At 43.2% G+C, this 25,003-nt stretch overlaps 1 protein-coding gene across 6 annotated transcripts in view; it reads left to right on the top strand.

The window, feature by feature from the left end:
- The window catches only part of SRPK2 (SRSF protein kinase 2), a 152,445-nt gene extending 128,439 nt beyond the window's left edge, over positions 1-24,006 (top strand). For 4 of the 6 annotated variants that reach the window (XM_087768046.1, XM_087768050.1, XM_087768049.1 and 1 more), the window contains 5 exons: positions 3,623-3,723; positions 3,824-3,931; positions 14,692-14,761; positions 15,472-15,564; positions 22,339-24,006. In XM_087768046.1, coding sequence (XP_087624172.1) covers positions 3,623-3,723; positions 3,824-3,931; positions 14,692-14,761; positions 15,472-15,564; positions 22,339-22,523 — 557 coding nt within the window. In that variant the 3' untranslated portion in view covers positions 22,524-24,006. Of the gene's footprint in view, positions 1-3,622; positions 3,724-3,823; positions 3,932-14,691; positions 14,762-15,471; positions 15,565-15,990; positions 16,084-22,338 lie in introns of all 6 variants that reach the window. The other 2 variants (XM_087768051.1, XM_087768047.1) reach the window with 2 other exon arrangements.
- Positions 24,007-25,003: the final 997 nt, after the last annotated feature.

The raw sequence follows: 25,003 nt of genomic DNA, 5'->3' as shown, positions 1-25,003 counted from the left end.
AAAAGGAAGCTTCTAGTTGCAAGTAAGCATTATTCCCATAGTTAAAGGGCAGAAGGTGATCATGAGATCATGTAATCTGACTTCCTTTTATAACGAGCCAGTAATACAGTATCTATTAAGCCCAGTAACCTTTATGTTTGGCTTAAAACGTATTTTCCAAAAAGATACTTGCTCTTGATTTGGAAAAATGAAATGACAAAAAAATCTAGTGTGGTTGAAGTGTGTAACACTGGTCAATACTCAGAATTGTTTCAGAAGAATTGTAGCAAGTTTGGATTTGTCTGGCTGCAGCTTCCAGCTATTACTTCGTGTTGTATCTGTTCTCAGTCATATTCAAAAATTCTGTAATATGCTGTATTTCCATTCATTAATGGTTCTTTTCTGTTTCAAACAGTTCCTCTCTTAACCTTCTATTAAAACTCAACAAAATGAATTCTTTGTCTCAATAAGGTGTGTTGCCAACCCTGAACTCATTATGCCTTTCTTGTATTCAGCATGGTTTTGGACATTTAAATTCTGACCACCAGAACTGGTCAGATCCAAAACTTTTGCCTGTAAATCCTGTTTATTGAAGACGTGGAAGGTGACATCTTGGCGTCATTGCAAAGAGCTGGATTTTCGCCATTGAATTAAATAGCTCCGGGGTATTACACATAGGTTTTATTTATAGTGCCAGTGGCTAAATGATAAATATATGGGTTTCAACTTTAATAAAGAAAATACGAGAGACTAAATCTGTAAGCGTATAGAAGAAAATGAGATAGCTTAGGAGAGCATCACCAAGCCTGCATCAACATTGTCCCAGATGAAGTTACTAAATTTAAATAGACATGTATTGAAAAATACAATTGAGCGTATATCTTGCTTTAAGACTTCAGAAGAGCAATTCACACAGTTTATTACAGAGTCTGACGGGTAAGGTAATCTGCAGGTAGGCAAGAAATGTGAAATAAAATACAACTGAGTAGAGCTGTATTTCTGGAAAATGTCAAGATCCAGTCTTAACGTCCATCTCCTTACACTCTGTACTCCCTTGAACAATGTACAGGAAGCTCCTAGATGCCTGGTAGCCTGTTCCTTTGTACTGCTAGCAGTATATAAGCAGAAAGCCTCTACTACTGTTTTCCTGGGGTGATGTGTAAAATACTCATGCCTCCAGAGAGTAAAGCTGGTTTTGTTATTGTGGGAGCAGGTTATCTCCATAGCCAGAGAAACAAACCTACTTTATTCCTCCTTTACGTTATCTCATCAGGAGCAATTTACAGACCTTCTGTGCAAAGAAAGAAGAAAGATAGTAAATTCAGCCATAGCTCACTTCTTCCTCAGAAGAAGGAAAAGCTGAACGTTACTAATATTAATGGCGTCAATAATAATGTTGGGTTAAACAGTAATAAAACAGATTAGGGTATTTAGAAAGAAGAAAGATACAGGAATTGCAGGCTATTCAATATTATAATTATAATGAATGGTGCCATTTTTTTACTGTAACTTCAGTGCCCTTTTCTTATATAGAAGTAAACTTTATTTCTTCCTCTCTGTCTAGGCATTGCTATACATTATTAAGTAACATGGTCTCATCTTATTTTTTCGGGATACTTGCCTTATTCAGTGCACAGACCAATTTATGTTCAGTGGATGAGCAACTATTAAGTTTTTATCTTTTTCAAGTTTTCACTGCGTGACCAAATGCCCTTAAGATAGATCTGTTGATTTCCTCATGACTCTCCTCCTCATTCCAGTGTTTGAATGTTTACTAAGTATACTATCATGCTGAGACTGTGAGAAGAGGAGGTGATATTTCTCAGTTTTACAGAACTAGGACACACAAAAGTGAAAATCAGAAATGCTCACTAATTTTGTGCTCAGGATGAGCTCCTTTGGATGCTTTTTTGAGAGCACTTGCTAAAAAGTACGTTCATTTTGACTTCACTTTCGGTTGTGAATGACACACGTTTTTCAAATTCAGAATCCAAGGTCTCATATTCATCTCTTGGAAAATATGGGAAATAAACTTCATGAGTTCCTGAGAAAAACACAAAAGTGTAGGCACTTGCCTATTACTGTGTCAGGTCCCTCTGTTAGAAGAAGGTTGAAGAAAGCTGTTTTGTAATGTCATATTCAGATGTCTTACTGATGACGCTTCCCCCCCCCCCCCCCTTCATTCCACTTTATTTACTGCAGGCCTTCACCTTCAACAAGACGTGTGGGAAGGATTTTTCTAGCATTATCTTTTTTTTTTTTTTTTGCCAGGGCTACTGAATTGAGAAAGGTCCTGTTATTTCTTGAATAATGCATGTGATTGTGTTTTAAAAAAAAATTAGACTGTACTATGCAGCATGCTCATAAGGGAAGACTTTAATGTTAAGCTTACTAGTTCCTGTCTTTTAAGTGCTAGATTGCAACCTTATCTCTCAGTGTATTTTACTTTTATGCCCTATATTGGTGCTTTGTTTTAAACTTAAGTCTTGGACTCTGTGCAGCTTTTTTAGAGGATTGTTTTGTTGTGCCCCTTCTGTCTTCTGCTGTTTAGTCCTGTCTTTTCTTTCCTTCTCTCCCCTGGTGGATCCTGCCACTTTCTTTTCTGGTTAGCCAGTATTTCAGTGCCCTGATGGCCCATTCAGGCTTGCTGTCCCAGCAGTTGAAGATCCTCATCTGATTTCAGTCACTCCTCACTCACCATTAGACATCCTGTATTTTTTCTCCTTGTCCCGTGTCTGGTGTTTTTTCCTCTTCAAGTCTTATGCCAGTTCAACAGATCATTATATCCCCATTGGAGTCCCAGGTGCCTTTTGGATCTAGTACCTCTTTCTTATCTTATCACTAGTAGCTTTGGGACAAGGAAACCGAGATGAATCCTCTGCTGCTATGTGATTTGTGATATCTGACTTGAATGTGGAAGACAGGACCAATCTGCTTTCTTTCCAGTGCAATTTAGGAGCGAGCAGGTGGCATGTCAAAACAAAGAAAAGCAGCTGTCCTCCGGTGTAGTATGTTAGGGTCTTTGATGTCCCAAGATCCTCTCAAGATTGCAGGATTAATTAGATTAGTTCTGCCTTTTTAGTCTGGACCATACTGAATGCAAATAGGACCTTCAGAGAACTTTGATTCGATGCTGAATTATCTGTGAAATGGGTGACAGTCCCCTAGGCTCTCAAATTAGCCAGGTTTTGGTGAATCTTCTTCCCCTTGGGACAGATTTTTAAAAAAAAGAAAAAAATCCAGCTAAATTTTATTTACCTTAGCCAAGAATGGAAGTGCAGAATTCATTTTCTCAACCAGACTGTTCCAAAAACCTGTCTTTCATGTGCAGTTCTTAGAGTTTGAATTTTAACATTTTCTGTCTGAATCTATTCTTGGAAACATATGCACTGTTTTTGCTTAGAAGCTCCTCTGGATATTCTAATAAGAGTAATTTGGCAGTTAAAGAATGCAAAAAATTTGCACTTGAAATGTAAGGTAAGAAATCCTATTTATGTTGCTTTAATTTCTTGTAACATTCAGCAAATGATTTTGATGTCTTCAATGTATTACAAAGCTGGATAAAGTGTCAAGGCAAAACTGCTTAGAGATAATTAATTTGTATGTTTAAAACACTAACTGTTCTGCATTTTGCTTGTGTTAGCAAAAACTCGTGCTGCTGACTTACTGGTGAATCCACTGGACCCAAGAAATGCAGATAAAATTAGAGTTAAAATTGCTGACCTGGGGAATGCCTGCTGGGTGGTAAGTATAACTGCATCATTTTAGCTATTTAGCTTTCCCTATTTAGAACAGCCCTTTATATTGTTCATTTTTTCCATTAATGTGGTTCTTTCTATTTTAGCATAAACACTTCACAGAAGACATCCAGACAAGACAATATAGATCCATAGAGGTTTTAATAGGAGCAGGTTACAGTACACCTGCTGATATCTGGAGTACAGCATGTATGGTAAGAACAATACAATGTGTATTTTACAAGAATAAACCTCCTAAAAACAGCCGTTTGTTTAGTGAGGAAACCTGATGAGGATGGTTCTGACATTTTGACACAAATACATTATCGTAAATTATGTCATATCAGATGGCTACTGATGATTTTTCCCCTTTATTTCAGTTTCTCAAGCATTCTTAATCAAAAGGAAGTATTTCGGAGAACATTTATAATTTTCATTTGATGCAATTTAAACTTGCAGTCAAAAATATGCAAGTTTGGAAGGAAATACATGTATATTTTAAATGTCAAAGTCTAACTGAAATAGTACAACTGCATGTTTCCTTCCCACCTTAGAATCTATACAACTGTTTGCTGTGTTTCCATTCCTTTTTTCTTGCATGAAGTAGTAAAACAGTGAAATACTTCAAATTCTTGCCAAGAGCAGTGAAAACATTCATCAGATTAAGATTGCAAGTCACAGCTTTAGATTCTAAACTTTGAAGAGAAGGAATTCAGTTGATTAGTAAAATAGTGGTAGCATTCTGTGGAATTAGTTTTAACAGACTAAAACTTAAATTATATATTTTTAGAAATCTTTAAAGAACAGAAAAAGTAAAAACTTAATCATTTAACTTTCTGAAACACTTATTCTGTTTGTAGTATCTCTTTGAGGACAAATAAGCTACATGCATCTTCTCATTAAAGATAGTTTTGGAAATACATTTAGAAATATCTTTGTCTATTTTAGAAGTGAAAGCTTATTCAAATCTTTGTATTTTACAAATACATGTCTGAAAAGAGTAAGTGTGTGAGGAGGAGGAGAAGACTCAAATACTAGACACAGTTTGCAGGCGTGGGTGATGAGAAGAATTGCAGAGCTCAGAGGGAGAGGAGGAGGATTGAAAGGAACATAAAATCCTACAGATATTATAAGCTCAGCAAGCCATGTGTTGGAAGTAACTAACCCATAAGTAAAATTGCAAGTATGTTTTCTCTGGAGTTTAATACTAGCTTTTGCTTTAGTACACAGAAAAGAACATCCATTTCCAAATTTACTCTTCCATTTGGGTGCAAAATGTAGAATTTTTCTATTACACTGAAAACAAAGCATAGAAAATATTCCACAGTTTTGATTCTTAATTCTCTGAATGATTATTGTCTTAACGAACTGCAAATTCACTACAGAGACTTTTCCTTTTGCCTGATATTTTGTAAACCTCCCTTGAACTTCATACCTTTTTATGGTATTGAATGCCCTATATTCGTCTTCCTTTAAGGTTGTACCTACCCCCTGCTAATTTTATATACAGTCTTGTAGCTAAAGCCACATGAAAAAGGTTGAAGTCTATCTAGGATTGTGTTTAAAGAAAGTGGGGTACTTAATAGCAATATCACACCTAGGGAATATAATATTATTGGAGTACTTGAGGTATTCCAGCCCCTTACACTTTAATCCTTTTCCATGTTATATAAGCATTACCGCTTTCTTCATGCGAGTCCTTTCTCAAACTCAAGGAAAAAAAAAGCCTCAAGAATCTCTGCCACTAGGGGTATCTTAATTCAGATTCACAATTATTTATGAAATTTCAGTATTTTAATGAGAAAATTATACTTCGGATTTTTTGTTAGGTAAGCTTTAAAGCATTTGAGGCAGAAACACTGGATTCTGTCTTCTGCCACAGACTTTGGTTTTTTCCCCTTAAAAAATGCTGTAGAAATTTTATAATCTTACAGCACTGACATACAATTGTTGAATTCAATTGTCATTATTGTATAGTCATGTAAAAAATAGAGATCAGTCTCTCAAGCTCACCCCAAAAATTCATCATTTCAAAACCCCTCAGGATCTGCTTTCATTCCTGTATGGTTGAGAAAATGGGTCAGAGCACTGTGCGTGCTGATCCTGTATCAGATGGGAAGCAGCTCTGAGGTCGGGATTGACTTGAAGACCTTAACAGCTCTTTCTGCAGGGGACTTGTAACAGAGACTAGTGGCCAGGGAAACATTCCTGATGTGGAACTGCAAACTCCCAATTAATGTATTTAGGCTGTCTTTGGAAATTATGATTTGATTCTCTCCAATCCCTAAAGCAGCCAAGAACTGTGAAGTACTGAAGTTTTAATGCCATTGTAGTCTCACTTGCTTTCTCAAGTTTGGATTCCTTGTACCTAGATGTGGTTCAGAAAATGCCCTTCTAGGTTACCTTGCTCTTGTTTCATATTTAATTCTCTTTATTCCATAACGTTTACTGCTACATGTGTTTTCAAAAGGATTGTCTGCTGAACCAGGAGCTGGAGGTGGTGTTTATTTTCAGTCAAAATACAGGTCAGATACCCCATTAGCCATGCTGTCCAAGTCTCTCAAAGGAGAGCAAGGAGACTTCTTTGTCATGTTGCTTTGCTCGTGTGACAACTCCAAAGTCATTAAGGACATTTTTGGAAGCAGTACTATGCAAAATGAGTGGTCCAGCAGTATTGCCATGGCTTTGTTTCTTGGCAGGTTTCCATCCTTCCGTACTTTGCCCAATGTGACAGTACCAAGCACACATGAAGTGGTGCCTTACCAGCTGACTCTGTATTGATTGCATATGGTATTTTTAATTTCCTGCTTTTTTTAAAATAAAATAAAAAAAGGTTGTCAATTAAAGGGTAGCTGTATGTTATTAAGTGACCTAAGTTTGAGGTTGTGTTCAGGTTAGGTAAGTAATTGCTGTGATTATATCCACCTGTCAGAAGTAGATTTCTGAAGGGGTAGGAAAGGTGCCACGTGGCTTTGCGATGGAAGCTGCATTACATAATTACAGATCCTGTCCTCCATTCTGATCATGATTTTGACTTTGGATGAGCTTTCTTGTCTCAATTTATCTACTGAATGATAATGCACATATTGCAGAGGTCTGTGCCTAATATGAATGATGTGAATTAATGTGAATGCAAAGTCTAGTAAGGTAGTATCAAAGCAAAGATGAGACGTTATGCTTCTAAAACCCTTGCTCACAACTGGATCACTGAGCTAGTTCTCTGAACCGGCACTGAAAGAGGGTTCAAAGTATTTTGACCTCATTTGGATGGAATTGTGTGCAAATATGTCTTGTAGATCTGCATGTACCCACGACCTTCAAATCTGAGATTTCTGACCAGTATTCTCACAGAGGCTGATCCAGGTGTGCTCTTCACTCCTCCATCTGTGTAGCTCTTGCTGACAGAAGACCTGCTGCTTCAAAGTCGCGGTCACATTCTCCATCTCAGCGGGCATCGTTTAAGTTTCACAGCGTGGCTGCCAAACTCTCCTGAATGGGTTCGCTTACAGGCAGTCCAGAACACTCTCCTTCATAGTGAAGAGCACAGACAAAGACTGCTTAGCTTGCAAAATAGAAAAGATTCTCCGTCTGTTACTCCATGGTCACTACTGTATCAGATGTTGTAGATAACATCTCCATGTAAAAAAAAAATTACAATAAAACCAGGCCTTTCTTTGAGTTAGTTTAGGGTCCATAGAATTTCCATGTCATGTCATGTTGACCTCCAGATGTGTACATAAAACACCTCAATCTTTTTATGTGTCCTGGCTAGTAGATTTTATGAAGGACTATTTGGAATGCATGGGACCAGAATTCACCCAAGGTCTTAAGTGGGTCTTGCGCTTTATGGATCTTCATTTGAGCCTAAAGTTTTTCACTGCCTTTTGCTTGCTAATGAAATACTCTTGCTCACTGGGAATAGCATTGACTATGAGAGTAGCAGAGCTGCTGGTTCTTGTATTGGCTTGTGTTTATGGCATAAAGTGTGAAGTCAAGCACAGAGGTTGTGTTGTATCACAGCAGCAGCAGACTGTCTTTTTTCATCATACCATTTGCTTATCAGTTTTACTTAGTCTTTAGTAATGAGGATGGAGATGATGATGTTTTTAAACAAAAGCATCTGTTAAGGGTACCCTGAGGGTGCAAAGCATCTGTGTACACAGCAACTTTCAGAATACCCCCCTTATGAATCTGGGGTTTAGGACATTGCATGTTGTGTCTACATGGAGTGCTGTCCTCAGCCGGGCTCTGCTGATAGGGGTTGGCTTTGTCTAGCCACCAACCCGGTGTGTTTGATGCAGCTTTCAGGAAAGAATAGTCTTGTTTTATTTGTATTGTCCTTAGTACGGGAGTAGCCAGAGGTTCTGATCGGGATTACTTGTGCTGGAAGGGTGCATAAACAGAGCCATGTAAGGACTCTACCCAAATAGCATGTAATGTAAGAGAAACAGTGCAAAAGAGGGAGAAATAACTCAGTGCTAATAACCTTACAGTTCTGTCTCTTTTGATGTTATGTCAGTGAATAAGTAGCATTGTAAGTCAGCAGCCTGTGAACTGAGTCTTCTAATTTTAGATGATTCGGCATGGCCCAGTTCTTGTGCCCCCAAACAGGAAAAGAACCTCTTCGAATCAGATTTAAAGGATGAGAGGGAGTATCCCCAGGCCAATACCAATCCTCTGTTCAGGTGATCTGAGTCTCAGACTCTTTAAGAAAAAGAAAAAGAAAAAAAAAAAAAGGCAGGGGAAAAAAGACGATGATGCATATCTTTGGAGGCTTATAATCATTGCACACATGATGTGCTGTGAAGGTAATGAAAGAAGTTAGATGCCAGTGGGCTTTTCCACACTATGACAACAGAGTTGTTTGCTTGTTCTGTGCTCAGTAAAGACTGCGACAAAACGTGACTTAATTTTTTTTCCCCTGACTTTGGTGACCTTGGTCTGAGTGATTGTTAATATTGTTTGCTGGACTTTTAGAAGTTTTGCTAAGGAAACTGCACAGTGCCCTTTCTTTTTCTTTTAACAAGGTGGCCTATTTAAGTGAGATACTCAGCTGCTCTCATGGAAAGCTAGACATTGGGAATCTCTCTCCACATCTGTTAAATTCTAGAAAATTCTGTGTTCCCTTGCTGTACCAAACGCTATTTTAATTCTGCCAACAGGGAGGTGCATCTCTCGTTTTCACCCAAAAAAGGAACAGATTTGGAGCCAGCAGTGCCTTTGACAGGATTGACACCACCCTTGATCATTTAATTTTATCAGGCTGAATTTCCACATTTGCAGTATTGAGAGAGGGTTGCTTTCTGTGGAGCAGAAGCTGAACAGACACTGCATGATTTAGCATTTCCTAAATCTCAAAACCCATAGATCACAGTACTGCAATGCTGCTGCCAAGAAATCCTGGCAAGATAAGGGAGTTAGTACTGGCAGAGGGCATCCCTTTGTATTGCTCCTGGAAACGACTGCAAGCACCATGATTCCACTGCTTTTCATGGTTTATGCTTTTTGGATTGGGGACAGGAAAAGCACCTGAAACGATGAGTCTCATCATCTGACTTTTGTTGTTCATCATGTACAGTCTTGTTAGAGCTGCGGGGAGGAGATGACTGTGTCACAAGCTAGGACATTAACAAGACTGTTTTTAACACTTATCTGAGGTGGCTTTTGTGGCGAGTTGCGATTCCTGAAATATCTTCTTTTTATAATAAGAAGTAGCAAATAGATCATAGCTGTAGATCGGCAGGAAGTCACAGAAGGAGAAAATTGTACTTGGTGTTTTATCTACCCAAAGAGAATACAAATGATGAAAGAAAATACTACTGGGGTGAGAGGGAAAGCGGGCAGGCAAACAGCTTTCAAAATGAGGGAGCTGCTACTACAAGGCAAGCAAACTTACAGGGGTGTTTTTTATTATGAGCATTTCTATTCATGTGAGAGAACTCGGAGGGACAGAATGAAGAATGAGCAGAAAATAGTAACTTATGATGTTAAAATTAAATGTACATGTAAGTGCTTGTAGTTCAGCCCCCAATTTACTTCTCTGCATGATGTCCTCTAACGTGGGGTGCAGAAGTAACTGTCCTTAACTACTCTTCTGTGTTGTAAGCGGGGAAAAAATGATCATGTCTCCATGGGATCATGAGTGTCATCATGCTGGTATGTGCGAGTGGCACATACCAAAGGTGTGATGACAAGCCTCAGTCTGCACAGAAGCGGTATTTTGAGGAAAAATGGAAAATCAAAAATCTGGTTGAGAGAAGAGAAAAACTTCAAGTCACTATGCACATATTTTTCAGTAGGCAGATACAGTACAAAATGCTGTTATTAATCACTGTGCACCCTTTTTGAAGGTGGTGGGTGGACAACCTGAAACATTCAAAAGAAAATGATTTTCCAAAGAAACTGACTTTCCAAAGCAACCACTCAGCGTGTGCATGACTCTGAGATCGGAGTACAGCAAATAATAGAAACCTGTTTCCTTTTCAAGCATCCCATGCACGTCTGTGTTTGGTGTATCTGGCCTTTCTTACCGAGCACTAACCATGCAAAATGCCTTTTGCATTCTTTCCATTGCCTAGCTCTTCAGAGGGAGATGGCCATGGGAGAACAAACTGTCAGCTGGTGTGCGTATCTCAAAGCTTTTTGCTCTTCTTTCCATGCTCCCACTTACCTCTGGAACAGCGTTCTTAAAACTAAGCCTATTTTTAAAGCAGTTACAATCTTCTCATTCACAGCTCTTCATTTCAGCTGGGGCAGAGAAACTCTGGCCAAGAGCCGGGTCTCGTCTGTCCAAATAATAATTCTGGCCTATAGCTTGTTGTCCTTTTTCAGCTGGGGCTTCATAAGAGGAATTCAGGAAGGCTGATGCAGTCCAAGTGAATTGTTCTTCCAGTCCTCTCCCAGACAGCTTTCCCTAGGCATGCATCCATTTTCAGTCACCAGATTGAGTACACAGCTGTCACACAGTGAAAATGTAGCTATTTCCAATTGTGTGATTAGACATGGATCCATAATCTACGATAGCGATGCCAACAGTTTAGTATTGTGGTAGGTTCATATACAATCGCGTGGCAGGAAAGGAATCCTAGCCTCTCCAGAGCCTACAAAAGCAGCAGCGTGACCATTTATATGAAAGGTTCTCCATCTGCAGATGGAGAAAAGCAGTCTAGACTGTTTTTCTGCGATAACCTTAGGAAAGTGATAAGTAGCGATTGCCAGTACAGTCAGTAAGGATGAATGATTGCCTTGGGCTTCTGTGCCATATGTTGAGTGTGCTGTATCTCATTTGATATCTCCATATAATAATTGAAATGCTGATTTCTGTTGAGGTAAATGTCAACATGAAGTAAAAAGGATGATGGTAATTCAAAGTTGCAGTTTCTGTCAAGAAACTAGTTTTTATAAATGAACACTTTCAAAGGGAAAGCAAGTAAGTAAATATGTTTAATCTATAGTTGTAGCATCATAGAAACAATAGCCAAATTTAGGTTGAAAGGGATCTTTAGTAGTCTACCTCCTGCTTGAACCAGGGCTAATGTCAAGGTTAGATGAGGTTTCTCAGGGCCTCATCCAGCTGAGGTGTACGTATCTGTCAGGGCAGCATTGCCACAGCCTTTCTGAGCAGCCTGTCCCAGTGCTCAGCCAGTCTCGCTGAAGAATTTTTTTTCCTCGTATCCACTTGGAATTTCCCATCTTGCTGCTCGTTCTCTGTTTCCCATCTTGCAGTCTGTTTTCTGTTGTCCTTCCATTGAGAAGAGTGTATTTTGGTCTTCTCTGTTACTGATTTTCGGGCAGTGGAGTGCAGCAATTAAATCCCCCTTCTCCTTCCCTTCTCCAACCTGAACAAGCGCAGCCCCACCAGCCTCTCCTCCTGCATCCTCTGCTCAGCTCCCTGACATCTTAGAGGTCCTCCCTGGTCTTTCTCCAGTTTGGCAGGATCTCTCTCACACTGGTGGCCCCAAACTGGTGACAGCTCTGCAGATGCAGATGTGAGTGCTGAGGAGAGGGGAAGCCACTTCCCACCGAGGGCTGGTAACACGCTGTTACGTACAGCCCGGTCCGTGGTTAGCCTGCACGACCACGAGCGCGCTGCTGACCTGTGTTCCACTTGCTGTCCGTCAGGGCCTCCGCCTCCTGCCTTTGTCACAGAGTGTCGGCGTCTTATGAATTGGAGACTGGGTGATGTTATGTACCTACAGTTGGGTGCAGAGGGTTGATAAGTACTGAAGGGTGCTCGGGAAGTCCAGAGCAGCACTGCATTGCCAAAACTGTAGTTCTGAGTCCCAGCAGCAGAGAGCTCTTTCTGTGGCTCTGACTCAGTAACGGGACTGTGCATGCTTTCTGGTGCACCACACCTTTGGACATCAGCTTAAAGAGCAGAAGAACTCTGACCGATGCAATCCAGAGGTGTCATGGTCCTTCTTAAGGCTATTTACCTGCTTATTAATGCATTTTTAACACTGATTCTTTTACTTCATGGTAAAAACTTAATTTCATTTGTCTTGTGCTATGTAGCCAGTCCATCCCACAAATATCTAGGAACCTATTACCAGGTTGCTGCAGATGAACCTGTGAGACGTTGTCCTGCATGAATTCTAAGAAGTATTATTACAGATATTTATCGCAGCACCCAAAAGGCAAGGCTGTCTCTGGGCTGTCCCTGTATACATCCGAGTCAGAAGTTTCTTCGTTCTCGGTGCAGAGTCCTTCAAGGAGAGTCAGGAAATCAAATGTCTGAGACACTGCGGCTCCAGCCCATGCTGGGCGTGGAGTCAAAGCTATACAAAAAGGAAAAAAGAAGCAGCATCATAATTTTGAAAAGCTTTAGTTTCTCTTCAGCAGAAGGGTGGTATAAATATCCCAAATCTATGAGAGCTTGCAGCTCTTATTATATACAAACAGATCTAAAGTACAGTGTATCGCAGTGGTATGCTTACTTCTTGTGCTTCTCTATGAACAGTTTTTACAGTTTTTCCAATTTAATCTTTTTAGCCCCAAGCAGACATATGGAACTATTAATACTTCATTTTTTGGGACAGAAGCTGTATTCTACCTTTGTGGCTAAATTCAACTACCTTTCCGTTGCTCTCCAGGAATCTCTGTTAGTGATGAGTTTCTTAATGTCCTCAGAAATCAGCCCCATCAGTATGTGTTCTCCTAGGAACGCTGGTCCGGCTCTTCCAGTGAATATATTCCCGTGAGATACAGAGGGGACACTTGGGGTTTCTCAGTCTCATCTCAAAAGAATAACAATATTCTCCATGTTGTGTTTAGAGATCCGAACCGGTGATCTCTTCTGGCTACTCTAAAGATTTCTTCAGTTTAAATACCTAGTAATTTATGAAGTCCTTCAGATTTTTTTTTTTAAGCTGTAAAATGAAAACTCTCAATCTTGAGCTTGAGAGTAGAATACAAAAAAAAGTGACTGTTTATTAGTGATAGTGACTTTAGAAATTAAATGCCTGTTCATAGGATCAGCAGAAATGTCAGCAAGGGGCATTCTTGCTGTCTTGCTGCTGCGTGTGATTGCAATGAATTATTCTGGCTATAGCCCACTTGGATGACACTGCAGTTCACAGCTCGAAAAAGCCAAGTGCCTATAAATAGGCCGAATTTACAGGTGATTTAACGGCTCCAGATTACGAATTGGAACAGAAGAGTGTATATTTTCAGGAGACAAATATTTGTAGTAAATGTTCTAACGGAGTGAAATCCCCTCCTAGAACTGTGCCAGGAAGTTCTGCCTGGTTTTTGGAATGATTTTCTGGATCACACGTTTTCCCTGGTCTTGGAGATGGAAAAGAGTTTGACGTTTAAACCACCTGGAAAGAATTAGATTCCTGTGGCTGCTTGGGTATTTGATGATCCAGAGCAGAAAGAGAATAGTTTAACAAATTAGGCTAGATGGATCCGTGTTCGTACACAAGTATGAGTTCTCGTAGTTATTTCAGCGCTTTGCGGCTTTTAATACGCATTACACTCATAAAGAGAAACTCAGTTTTGTCCTGACCTGACATAGGGTTAGCATCCCATCGAAGCATTGCGATGGCCTGACGGGATCAGTCATCGCGGTGTCTGCTCTGGATTCCTTCATCGATGCCAGTCTCAGTATTTTACTCCATGATTGCAGTATTTACTTCAATGACTTCTGATTCAACAAAGATACCTTTTTAAAAACTGTCCTAGATTTAGAGTCATTAGGGAAGCTTACCCTGTTTGCTAATTTCAAGTGATTAATTATAGTTATAAATGGATTTTATTTCTGATTCAGACTTTTTTTATTTTGGTCCCCAGCACGCAGTCTGATAGATAACTAGCCTTCAGATACAAGTGTAGCTCTTTATTATATATTTAGGAATACCTCCCTCTCAGCTTCATTAACTTACAGATATTTAACATGGTCAACAGACAACATGTTAGTATGTAAAAACACATTTGATGTTGGATTACGCTGATGCCCCCTTCACACCCCGGTGCAGCCGATCTGTTCAGAATCGCTTCCTCCGCAGCCGGATGCCGTTTGCTGCTTCCTTCCACCGGGGACCGGTGCTGAACTTTGCAACGTGACCGAAATACTCCCTGGTCAGCCGGCGGGGCCCCAGGGGTTGCTGCCTGGGGAGGGACCGCAGTTCCACACCCCTTGTCCATCTCCTTCGTTCATCCTGGTTGAGTAGGCAGAAACGCCTGGGGTTCGGGTGTGCTGCCCGTGGCCAAACCTCCAGCCTCTGGTGCTGACGGGCTGTGCTCGGGGCTGAGCGTGGGGCTCTCTCCGGAGCCTGGGTTCATGCTGTCGTTGCGCTGCAGAGTGGTGGTCCCCAGGTAAGTGGCCTCTCCTCAGTCTTGGATCCAGTTGAAGACCTTGAGCTTTGAATGTTAATTCCCTCTTGGTTCTGAGATAGTTGTGATGTTTTGCTGACATCTTAAGATGAAAAACATTATTTCTGAAATACCCATAAATATGTCTGTTATGTTATAGGCTTTTGAGCTAGCGACTGGAGATTACTTGTTTGAACCGCACTCTGGTGAAGACTATTCCAGGGATGAAGGTATGACTCTCTTGAGATATTCTATGAGTTTCTGTATATTTTCACACTCCTCTTCTTAAATTTCCAGTGAGCTTACAATGGAGTTAAGTTTTGTATTTGAGTGAACTGTTCATACGCATTGTTTTAAGAACATAAATACAATTTTTTTCTTTTTAGTTTTAAGTTCCATCACTAGCAGTGGGTGGGCAAAAACTGCCTTCTGCAGATACTCATCTACTTAACAACTGCCTGAAGGAGTTAAACTGCCCTTCTTGTAAGATTGCATATGTGTGGAAACCTGATTGAGAATAACAACATTTTAGTTTAGAAAAGAAACGACAAATTTGAACTTCATAGTATTTTCTCTTCATAAGAGTGACACTGGAATAATGTTTACATTGTGTATTTCCATTTGAATTAGGCACTTACTAATTTTTTTTTAAATCAGAATTAACTCCTGCTTCCATCTGTATACCTGTCCATTTTCATGCTTGTTTGCTTGTATATGCTCTTTGCAGTGGTAATGTGGGCATCATTCATTGTTCCTAAATGCTACTAATGATGCCAGAGCTGTGCTGATCCTGGAAACCTCTGCATGGATTTGCTGCAAACATTGTTGATTTGAAACTATTTCTGATTTTTTACTAATTCCAGTTTCTTTCCTCTTCTTTTTTATCCCATCCTTTCCCTGCCCCTTCCACTCCCGTATCCTTTTTTTCTCTCCCTCATAGACCACATAGCACACATCATAGAGCTGCTAGGCAATATCCCAAGGCACTTTGCTCTATCTGGAAAATATTCTCGGGAATTCTTCAATCGCAGAGGTAGTACCTCTTCTTTTTGAAAGGTGCCGTGATGCAGACAGAAGTGGAATTGCTGTTGCTGGTTGTAGCATGTCCCACTGAGGAGCATTTCCTGAAATCGCACAACAAAAACTTCTTTTTGAAAAACAAAATACGCAGGAATCTGTGACAAATTATTTTTTTAGCTAAACGTTCCGCAAAATAACTATTGGTACGTTCTAAATTACAGAGCAAAACTTGTTTGTAGCAGCTGATACTCAAATGTTGTTTTGAAAAGGACGTTTTGCTGAAAGCATCTTTCCAAATTAGCCACCGAGCAGTGCACGTGTCTTTTTTACCAGGATCAATCTATTTCTGTCTGTACCGGGCCAGTGTTAGTGTGTGCATGCACTGTACTGATTAAACTGTTGTATGTTTCTGTTTTGCTGGCAATGTTCTCCAATGCAGACCACATAGCATTGATCATTGAACTGCTGGGAAAAATCCCTCGAAAATACGCTATGTTGGGGAAATATTCCAAGGAGTTTTTCACCAAAAAAGGTAACGGTATTTATGCAACACTAATTTAAAGCATAATACTATCCAAAAGGAGAATATGTTCATTTATGGGTACTGAAGAAATATATCCGTTTAAATGGAGAGCTCTTAAAGAAGAATTTTGCTGTAAACTTGGCTTTCTGAGAAAAGCCACAATTTGCAGTATTCATTTCAATATTTCATTTAAAATTCGTTTTGGGATGTACTCAACGAAGTGTGGATGTTAACAAATGTCTGTGTGAATTTGTTGTCCAATGTTCACGTAAATGTAAGGAATCAAGTGATGCATAGCTTGTAATGTGATGGAAAATTGTCTGTCAGCTGTTTCTGATCATACGTAGTGGTCCAGCAGATGCTGCTGATCAGGAATAACCGCGGTGGGCAGGGAGTACCTGGGTGATGGACACACAGCTGCGTGCAGTCAGTCCTCACGCTCTTGTAACCTCCCTGAAGAGGGAGCATGCCGGGAAGATCACTGCGGCAGAGCGATGGAGAGAGCCGCTCTGCCGTGCGCCGTGCTGTCTCCCAGTTACCGTAATGCCTGGGCGTCACGGCCGTAGGCGATGACTTAGCTATGTTTGGCGTTGTACAGAAGTGTGTAACCCCTCTAAAATTAACCCCCTTGTCAATTGCTACAAGAAAGTAATTAATCCGAGCGAATGCACTGGGCCTTACCATTCTTTTAATTTTTCGTACTTTGTCTTCGCTCAGGCTGCTCTTTGAGACATGTTTTTGACATGTGAGGGAACGTGGTGATGCTTCAAGTCTTTTTTGTCCCCTCTGTGTGTGAGACAGCACTGTGTTGTGTTGAGGGACGGGGTATGTCAGGAGCATCCCGTTACGCGGTAGGGGCCGTCGACCGTAGCTGGTGAGTGCGCTTTCCCGCTGCACAGTGCTGCGTCTTGCCTCTTGCCCGGGACTCCACGTGCCTGAGCACACAGCTTGTTGGCAGGGCCAGTGCCGGCCAGCCGACCAGCTGTGTGGGGCTCGTGGGGGGCCGAGGCGGCGGTGCTGTGCCATAAGAGGCCGGGGTCATGAGGCAGGAGACGATCCAGTGATTCTTCCTCCCCTTGCGTGAGAGCCGCCTGTTCTGTGCGTGGGTATTTCTGCTATGGCAGGGTCCTCTGCGTGCCATCGGTGCCTTAAGGAGGATGCAATGGCGTTAAACACAGTGCGAAGAAAGGCAGCAGTGATGATCAAGGAGATAGACCAATTGCCGTATGGGGGAGTCTAAAATGCCTGGGGCTTTTTAGTGTGGAGAGGAGAAGGTTGCTGGAGGAATAATGAAGGTTTACAAAACGGGAAGGGAGTGGATAAGCTGAAAACAGAGCTGTTGTTCATCAGCACCCACCATGTTAGAGCTGGGGGACACCCAGTGAAACTGGCAGGGGGTGGCTTTAAAACAAGCGCTTCCCTACGCAGCAGGCAGTGAGCTTCAGGAGCCTGCTGCCTCGGGTGTCGTGGAGAGAGGCTGTATCAGCAGGCTCAAAAAGAGCCTCGGGTTAACCGAAATGAACAAACTCGGGGCTGACAGGCTGTAAATGTATAAAGCAGTGAAAGGGCTGGGCAGGAGGTCCCCTCCGGCACCCCCGACAGGGATTGCAGCTGCTGGAGGAAGGGGCAGGGGCTGCAGCAAGGCTCCCTGCCTGCCCTCCCTGCCTGCTCTCCCTGCCTGCCCTCCCTGCCTGCCCCGTTCTCTGGCCACAGTCAGAGGCAGGTACTGAACTAGAAAGACCCCAGCCCGACCCCCCTTAAAGCATATCTCATGTTCCTGATTTTCACTTTACACCAGATGGGCTGGCATTTTCTTCTGACGTCATAGAACCCTAAAGTGACCTAACAGTTACATAATGAATGACAGCAGTGTTTGTGGCACACAGAAGAAGGCGGTTTGTAAAATGCCCATGAAGTGGAGGCTTTCATTTGCTTCCGTGAGCATCTTGCACTGCAAAGTGTCGCTGCTGTCCTTCAGGGCCTGAACTTCAGTGGCATTCCTCAGAGGCACCGCCTGCTGTGGCTCTGGCTGGGATTTAAGCATTTTAAAAGACTTGGTTCACCCGGCGCACAAAATGTAAGTGCGGGTCTGCTGTGGAGGCTGTTCTACTGAAAGCAGAAAATCTCGAATGCAAAGCAAAGGAGTAATAGCCCAAGCTGCATTTTCAAATAATACCAGTTATTCAACTACCACAGGTCAGGAAAACTGAAATGCTTTGTAGACTGCTCACTCATTTGAGATTTTTTCATTGAATCGAGGATCAGGTATCTTTTTCCTTTTCCCTGGCCGCCCCAGTACTGCCAGCCTCTCTGGTGCCCCCAGGAGGGATTTGCGTGTGATGGCCGGGCAGAGGATGACAAGCTTCATAGTTGGCCAGCGAGCCGCTGCATTTTGTACCCATCTGCTTGTGGCCTCCGCGCTTGAGATCAGAGGCCACGTAGCACAGGTCTGAAGCTCTTCCGAAAATTTCACGCTGTGGGGTAAAGGTGGGCTTAGGAATCTGACTGTAGGCTCCTAGTGTGAAAACATCAGCATTGGGTGAACATCAAATGATGATTTGGGTGTTGCTTCTGTCCATAAGCAAGTTCAGCCTCGGAGAGAAGCTTTAAGCGTTTGAATTGTTCCCCTGCAGTCACAGACACAAAAGGAAAGGTGCTACCAGCGAAGCGTTTGCAGGGCTGAGTCCCTTCTCAGAAATTGCCTGAAGCGGTTTGTGACATTCAAATAGCAGGGTGCATTTAAAAAAGGAAAAGCATTTTTAAGTTGCCACTTAGTCACTGTAACACGAATGCTCACATACTTTTTATAGGGTCTCATCTTGATTAAGCCTAGTAGTAACTCCAGCGAGTCCTTTTCTCCAGTGCCTCCATGGAAGCTGTTTTGTCCATAAAAATGATTAACACGGTTTGGCACTAAAACTTAAAACCCTCTTGTTTTTCTAGACCGTGGTCCCTTTTATTTTTCTTCTGGTATTTGCTACCCCTGTTTCCTCGTGAGCTAAACCTGTGCGAGATGCTGGCTAGGTACTGCCTTTGCCTGGTGGAAGTTGTAACAAGGAAAAGCACTGCTGCTCATGTAACACCCTGGAAGGGAAGGAGAGGGCTCTCCTCCACCTCCCTCGCTTACCTCTGCTGTACCGTGGGGCCTTACCAGCAGTTCTTGCATCACTTCTCGGGAGCACGTCCTCAGAATACGCCGTAGCAGGTTATATCCCGCCACTGCTTCACGTCATCCTTCACGTCATCCCTTTCTTACTGTCCAATAACCCATCCTCCTCTTGCCTAGTGACACATCTTAAATTTGTCTTTTGACAAATTTCATAGACTAACTCTGGGGTTTTGTATTATGGTCGGCAGAGAAAGCTCTAAATAGCATCTTCTCCCCCTCACCCCCCCTGCCCCGGTCCTTCAGAAATTTCTTTAGTAATTTCCTTCTGACTTCACATTCCATTTTTCAGAAGGTCCGTTGCTGCCTCTGCTTTGGCCACAGGGGTTCTACAGTTCTGACACCTCCGTTGTCCTCTCCGGATATTTCATGTGCGCTTCACTATCAAAAATCTCAATAAAGAGCTTCTGTTAGGAAGTTCTCACTTACTATTACATTTTTAGCATTTCTTTGAAAATTCATTGTAACGCCCTGAGTACTGACGGTGTCAGACCGGCGGGCCTGTGCTTTTCATTCCTCCCTTAAATACAGGTACTGCCTTGCTGTCCTCCAACTGCAGGGTACAAACCTCATGAACTAGATGAAAGTGGGTGCTGCCAGACCCCTCCGTTTCCTGTGCTGCTCTTTGGCGCTTCAGGATGGCAATGAGATGGACCCACCACATTAAAACAAATTCTTGGAGTTTTTCATCCCCCTCAGTTGTGTTAATTGCCTTTTACTTACCCTGTTTTGATCCCATGGTCAGCATCATGATCTTTATTGAAAACAGAAGCACTGGTTGAATTCTTGGCCCCCACACAGATAATTTTTGCTGTATCCCATCTTCTTAAACGCTTTTACAATCTTCACGGAATTTCTTGTGGAAAACTTCAACCTATAGTGGTAAAATAGTTTGTTCCTCAGCAGAAAAGCACTGCAGCATGTCCTGCTGCCCAGGCTGTGTTGGTCTTAGCTTGGGTACTTCAACCTCCACTTCACAGAATAGGCAGAGTATTCAGACAGTATGAACTCAGCTTCCACATTGACACCAGGAGCCTCATCTTGCAGTCTTACTTTATAAAACCTGAGGGAGGAAAGATGCCTAAAACTACATTATTTGAATAGAAAGGGGAAGACAGTGCTGCGTGGAAACACACACACTCCCCCAAGGTTAGTCTAGTTGAGTAAATGATTATGGCACCCCTTGCAATGAATGCTGTAAGCTGGAGAAGCTGTGGGCACAGTCCGATTGGTTTGGTTTTCCCTTTTTTTTTTTTTTTTTTTAGCCGTTTTTTGCTTGCAGTCAATAACAAATCACTGTTTTCTATTGCTTTTTGGCAATACTTGAGCTTATGCGTTCTTATTAGGAAGTTTACTACCTGTTCTTGTTAGCAGTCACCAATACACACTTTTGGAGACCTTCAAAAGGGTAAGATTTTCAGCACTTGAATTTCAGAGTTGCACAAAGATTTTAAAGGGCTGAGAGTGAGCCTGGAAATGAATACACTTCTCCAAGATGTGCCGTCCGTTCTGTACGTTCATACCGGTACCGTGGGTCAGTGTGGGCCCAAAGCAGAGCCTGTTTTTGTTTGGCTCGCGGGTGCTGACGGGACACACTTGCACTGTAAATGGACAGACATAAAGAGGCAGGATGCGCCCTCTGCTTGCGTTTCTCTCTTACCTCAGCACTCCCCCCACCCTGCGAGATGGAAAGGAAGGAGGACGGTGAGCAACTCTGGGCAGCGCACCTTGACTTTCTGTTCTCTCTTCTCTTTCTCTTGTGAGTGATCAACCGTTTGCACACTTACTCTTTTGGAGTCTTTATGATAGCACCTGGAGAGCAGCTCTTTCAAGTGTTGCACCCTGCCTAGGACCCTCTGCTGTGGCCGCTGGTGGTTTTAATCTGTTGCATTCAGGTGCTCGGACTCTCAGGGGCAGTCTGACAACACGGGTTTCTTCTCCTGCCCTGGAACTGCTGTAGCCACAGGCACGTACAGAAGCGCAGACCTGCGAGCTGACGTCTGCTGGCGTTTTATGGGCAGCAGATTACAGCCAGGGACAACAATCAAGTTGCCAAGCGACTTTGCTTAAAAATAATAGCATGGCCTGCGTGCCCCCATACCGGCTGGTGTAATGTGCTTGTCAGGCTACGGGTGAGTCCTGTTCAGCTTCCAGTATTGGGTGAGAACCCATCGCCCTCCTCAGCCGTTCAGGGTCGTCACAGAATGGCCCCAGGGGTCTCTGAAGTGCTCTTTGCAGGGTCACATGGAGACCGTCTGGCTCAGACGTACGCCTGAGAAGCAGGGGGACGGCAATGGAAGAGCAGGGAGCAGCCAGACGAGTCTGTCCTCCTTGTCGTGCCCGGTGACCTGTGGATAGACCTGGATAATATGGCTGGGTTGAATGGCAGAAGGGTTCGTGCCTCCTTCGTTTGTTTTGGTCTGAGGCGCGTTGCCAGTCGGCCGCGTGCCCCCTCTTTGGTGGAACTCAAATCCTGCAGCTGCTGCCACCGCTGGTGGTGGTGGTGGGTCGAAGGAGATGGAGGCCGCAGCAGGTGCTTGCTTCTCGGGAGGGACTCGGAGCAAACCTCGTGGGTGGGTGTGCCTGGGAGACGGAGCAGAATTGGAGCGCCAAACTGCTGCGCTTGGCTTGGTTTGCCGCGAACGGCTGCTTTGCCGCGTAGCGAGGCAGTGCCCCGTGTTGCCGAGACCTCCGTCTCAGGGCTGGAGCGGTTTTTGTAAGATTTGGGTTCGTTGGCTGACGAAGGCGGCAAGGCCTGCGGCGGTGTTTGCCCACGGCGTGAGCTTGCATGTGAGTGAGTGCCTTTGTGTGCGGGAGGCAGAAGGAAGACAGCAGGAAAAATCAGCAGTGATGCCTACGGCGGCGTCCAGGGGTAACAGACAGTTCGCTGTAGGAGCGATTTCCTGGTTTTGACGTCAGACACGCTCGTCACCTGTGAGGACCTCAAGCAAGCTTGCACTGTGCTGCCGTCCTAAATAATGATTCTCAGCCTGGTCAAGGTGCTGTGAATGCGGAGTGGGAGAAGAATGGAGCAGGGATTAGTCGCTAGCAGGGATAGCGAGGTATTTTTCTAACGTCAGGAATATTTCTGTTTGCAGGAGAACTCCGACACATTACCAAGCTGAAGCCTTGGAGTCTCTTTGATGTCCTTGTGGAGAAGTACGGTTGGCCTCATGAAGATGCTGCACAGTTTACAGATTTCCTGATCCCCATGCTAGAAATGGTCCCAGAAAAACGCGCTTCAGCTGGAGAATGCCTCAGGCATCCGTGGCTGAATTCTTAGCAGAATCTCCCAGCTGTAAAAAAAAAAAAAAAAAAAAAAAGCCAGCAACCACTTTCCAATGCATCGGACCTAAATGGTGACTGTCACAAATTCTTTAGCAGGATCACACGAGAGCTGGCTTCAATCCTCAGACCTTTATTTTGCTTGAGGTACTGTTTGACATTTTGCTTTTTGTGCACTGTGTTCTTGGGGAAGGGTGGTCTTTTTGTCTTCAGCTAGTAGTTTACTCACCCACTTTCTTCAGAAAACACTTAACGTGTCTTTAAGCATTGTTTCTTGTGTTGTGTGGCATTCAGATGTCAGATTTTTGAACAAAGGAAACTTCCCCCCATGTGTTTTGGCAAGTTTTGTAACTATTTATGAAAAAAAAAATATTTTAGCTGATGCATATTATATAATTTACGGGCGTAAGAAATTTATCAAGTCAGAACTGAGTCACGGCGAGGAATTGTATAATTTTATCTTCTGGCAAAGGGATGTCATTCTTGTATTATAGTGTATGTAAATGCACCCTGTAAATGTTTATTGCCATTTAAATATGGGACTGGGGACTCAATTTCAGAGTAAAGCGACTTAAGTTTTAGAGAGCTTTATAGCAAACCAATTGCATGTAGTGGACTCTAAACTGCTTTAAGGAATCGTGTAAACTTTCTATTCTGTAGCAGTTCCCATTCATTGGATTTTAAACAAAGTGGCTCTGGTTTACAGGATTTCATTCCCCAAACGGCACTTTAAAGGAAGGCTAGACTTCTTTCTAATAAAGTATGCATTATCATTTAGCGCTCCCTTTTAGAACTTTTGCCTATTTTAAGTGCTTTTAAGAAAAGAAAAATAGCAATTTCCCTTACAATGTGATAGTGAAGACATGGTACCATATGGTGTTGCCTTTTTATAAGCACTGTAAGTTGTACTATACCTTAAGAAAAAAAAAAAATTAAAAGCCGAGCATGAGAACCACTCCGTGTAGAATTACTGATCTTTTACAATAACAGCGTGTGCTTGGAATCAGTCAAGGAAGGACGTAGCTGCCAGTATTTACAGTGCAGAGGGCAAAAGACTCCAGGAAGCAAGATCATGCTCGTTCCATTCATAGCTTTACATGTTTCTAAAACAAATTGCACTAGCTTTATTTTTTCCCATAACTAGACCTACGATTACCCATTGTAAGCTGCACGCAACAGTTACGTGTTTCCTAGGAAAAAAAAAAAAAAAAGCTGCATAGGCTGAAGCTCATAGGCAATACAGATTTCGGAATGTACAGTACGGAGGTGTTCCGGCCTCTTTTAGAAGTCAGTGGGATGAATGTAAGCTTACTTCTGATCTTCATGTAACTACGGTGCCACTTTTTCTTGACTTTGTCCATCTGGAATCTATTCACATGCCTTTGCAATAACTAGATTGTGAGAAGATAGCCCCATGCTGTAACAATAACCAGTTGTTTGAGGTGCTTGCAGTTGTCTAATTAAAGTGTTTTGTTTTTTCAGACCGTGTGCTGGTCATTGGAATCTTTGCTAGCCGTGACTCCGGCCGTTTGGTTGCTAGAGGTCCGTGTCACGGGGGGGTGGCGGGGGCGTTTTAGCCTGGCCAAAGTGAAAAGCAGCTTTAATTTTATACAGCTAATGTATAAAGTATGTCACCTGGTGTAAATCAGAGCATCCCGAAGGGTAGCGTGGCACGAGGGGCTGTGTGTAAGCGGTTGCTAGGTGAAACACGACAAAACCGAGAGTATTTCATAGGAGGTGTTGAACTGCTGTGCACAAGCGAACGATTACCCCGTCCCTGGTGCGCTGGTGCAGCCACTCATCCAAAAAGCAACTGCAGAGCCGCCGCAGGGCGCGCACCCGCGTGGCTCGGAAGCAGCTTGTCCGGGTGCTGAGGCCCCGCCAGCAGCTGGGCTTCAGGACCGGGCGCCTTCAGCCTCCACCCCCAGGCCCTTCGCACGGGAGCCGCGCTGCACGGCCGCGGGACGACTCCGGTGAGGAGGATGCCACGACGGACACCAGAGCCAGAGGTAAAAATTCTGTTTGGCTTCCCACCTGGCCTAGCCCCCGGTAGCGCCTGGTCGCTGCAGCCGATGAGGAGCTCGTTCCTGCGCACGTAGACGATCCCTGCAGGGGAAGGAACGCCCGCTCCCACGTGAGCCAAGCAAGGCGCGTGGCCCGGCGCGCCCCTGCCCTCTGCCACACGGCCTAGGGAGCCGTGGGTAGCGCCAGTCCTCTTCTGCAACCCAGCGCCTCAGCTCCTTACGCTGCTCTGAGCCCTCGCCCCGTACAGCATCTCTTACCTGCTCTCTTACCTTTGAGGTGATGTAATGAATGACCTACGGGGCGGGGGGTCAGGACCACCAGATCTGAACTTTGGGCTACAGAGAATGAGGCCGATGTTTTCAGACCTGGTGCCTGAGCAGTAGAACAGGGCGGGGGAGGGTTGGCCTTTCTGTTGCTGATGGCCTAATCCTGTCCCTCTGCCTGCGACTGCGA

The sequence above is a fragment of the Nipponia nippon genome, unplaced genomic scaffold, assembly GCF_047370975.1.
Source record: "Nipponia nippon isolate SJK-2023a ecotype South Korea unplaced genomic scaffold, ASM4737097v1 scaffold_3, whole genome shotgun sequence".
Taxonomy (NCBI): domain Eukaryota; kingdom Metazoa; phylum Chordata; class Aves; order Pelecaniformes; family Threskiornithidae; genus Nipponia; species Nipponia nippon.
Note: the sequence above shows the minus strand (reverse complement) of the source record. Positions and strands in the feature narration are given on the sequence as shown.